We start from the raw sequence: 1585 nt of genomic DNA, 5'->3' as shown, positions 1-1585 counted from the left end.
TCTCGCGGTTATGGTTCTCGCACAGCAGCTGCAGGAAGCGCAGGATGGGCTGCATGATGAGCACCGACGTGCCCATCTCGTTGCTCTGCGCGTGCGCGCTCCCCTCGTGTCCCCTGCGCAGGCTGGCGCCCAGCGAGTACGGGGAGCCGGGCACGGAGAAGGAGGCCATGTGGCCTGGGGGTGGGAGCTGATGAGGAAGCTGCTGGAAGCCCGGCCCTCACCCTGCAGCTGCAGGAAGCGCAGGATGGGCTGCATGATGAGCACCGACGTGCCCATCTCGTTGCTCTGCGCGTGCGCGCTCCCCTCGTGTCCCCTGCGCAGGCTGGCGCCCAGCGAGTACGGGGAGCCGGGCACGGAGAAGGAGGCCATGTGGCCTGGGGGTGGGAGCTGATGAGGAAGCTGCTGGAAGCCCGGCCCTCACCCTGTGCCTGTGCCCTCCCGGAGCCCCAGCTCTGCGCCCTGCACCCCTGACCTTTGGTGGTGGGGTTGGCCAGCTCATGGTCCTCCCGAGGCTGGCTCCCCAGATCGTTCATGTTCACGGCCACCGTGGACTTGGTCTCCTGCTGCGCCCGCTTCATACGGTCATGCAGCACCTTGAAGAAGCGCTCTGACTTCTTGTCGCTTGTCATCAAGTTGTAGAAGGATTTCTGGGGGAAAGGAAGAGGGGGAACAGCTCGGATCTAAGGGCCCCACCCCGGTGCAGGAGCAAGGACAGCACACACGGCCCCAGCGCCCAAGGCACCAGGGCTGGCAGGACACAGGACACTCGCGTCCCTCCTGAGCCTATCAGAGGTGGGCAGGGAAGGAAGGCCAAGTTGGAGCCCTGCGTGGCCTCCTCCAGCCCAGGTGCTGCCTCTGCTCCTGTCTGCACCCCACATGCAGCCAGAGGATCCCTCCGAGCTGCAGTGACCCCACCTCCCCTGAACAAAAGCCCACAGCGCCCAGGAGGCCAGGTGAGGGCTGGGCCCCTCTAGCCCCAGGTCCTGGGCGCTCCCCACCCTGCAGCCCTGTGCCACCTCGGCTCTGCCCAGTGAGTCTCCATCCCTGTCCGTCACCCCCTGCAGCAGAATGCCACCATGAGCCCTGGCCTGGCCGTGCTCTCCGTACAGCCTGAGGTCACCTGGGTGCCTGTGTCCTCTAGGGTGCAAGCACCACGAGGGCACAGATTTCGACTCTTTTTACTACAGAACCGCCGTGCCCAGAATGCTGCCGGCATACAGGTGGTGCTCAGTGCTGGCTTCTCAGGTGGTGAGGGGACCAGGGAAAAGCAGTGTCCCGGCTTCAGGGGAGGCGGAGCTGAGCAGGGCTCCAAAAGGCCGCGCGGGATGGAGAGGGAGCAAGCAGCCTGTAGCATGCATGCACCCTCCAGCAGGCAGTGTCCCCGCCAGCCCTCACCTGGATCTCGGTGTTGCCCCCGTCCAGCAGGCGGATGGCCAGGCCGATGCTCTCCTGGAAGATCTTCTCGTTCTTGGTGCTGGTGATGAGGTCACACACCAGCTTGGTGGCCCCCTCCTTGTCCAGCCGGCACTGGGTGGCCCCGATCGCCGACCAGTCTTGGTCCAGGCCTGGAGGGGGCGCACTTGAG

General features: G+C 65.6%; 1 protein-coding gene across 1 annotated transcript in view; it reads right to left on the bottom strand.

The window, feature by feature from the left end:
- Itpr3 (inositol 1,4,5-trisphosphate receptor type 3) overlaps positions 1–1585 on the bottom strand; it is an 82953-nt gene that overhangs the window by 13569 nt on the left and 67799 nt on the right. Inside the window, 3 exon segments of the mRNA XM_033766386.1 lie at positions 2–174; positions 473–647; positions 1396–1585. The exon segment at positions 1396–1585 is cut by the window's right edge and continues 21 nt beyond it. Coding sequence (XP_033622277.1) covers positions 2–174; positions 473–647; positions 1396–1585 — 538 coding nt within the window.

Source organism: Fukomys damarensis, unplaced genomic scaffold, assembly GCF_012274545.1.
Source record: "Fukomys damarensis isolate Sample0158 unplaced genomic scaffold, DMR_v1.0_HiC HiC_scaffold_20, whole genome shotgun sequence".
Classification (NCBI taxonomy): Eukaryota; Metazoa; Chordata; class Mammalia; order Rodentia; family Bathyergidae; genus Fukomys; species Fukomys damarensis.
The sequence above is the reverse complement of the archived record's forward strand: the minus strand, read 5'-3'. Positions and strand labels throughout refer to the sequence as shown.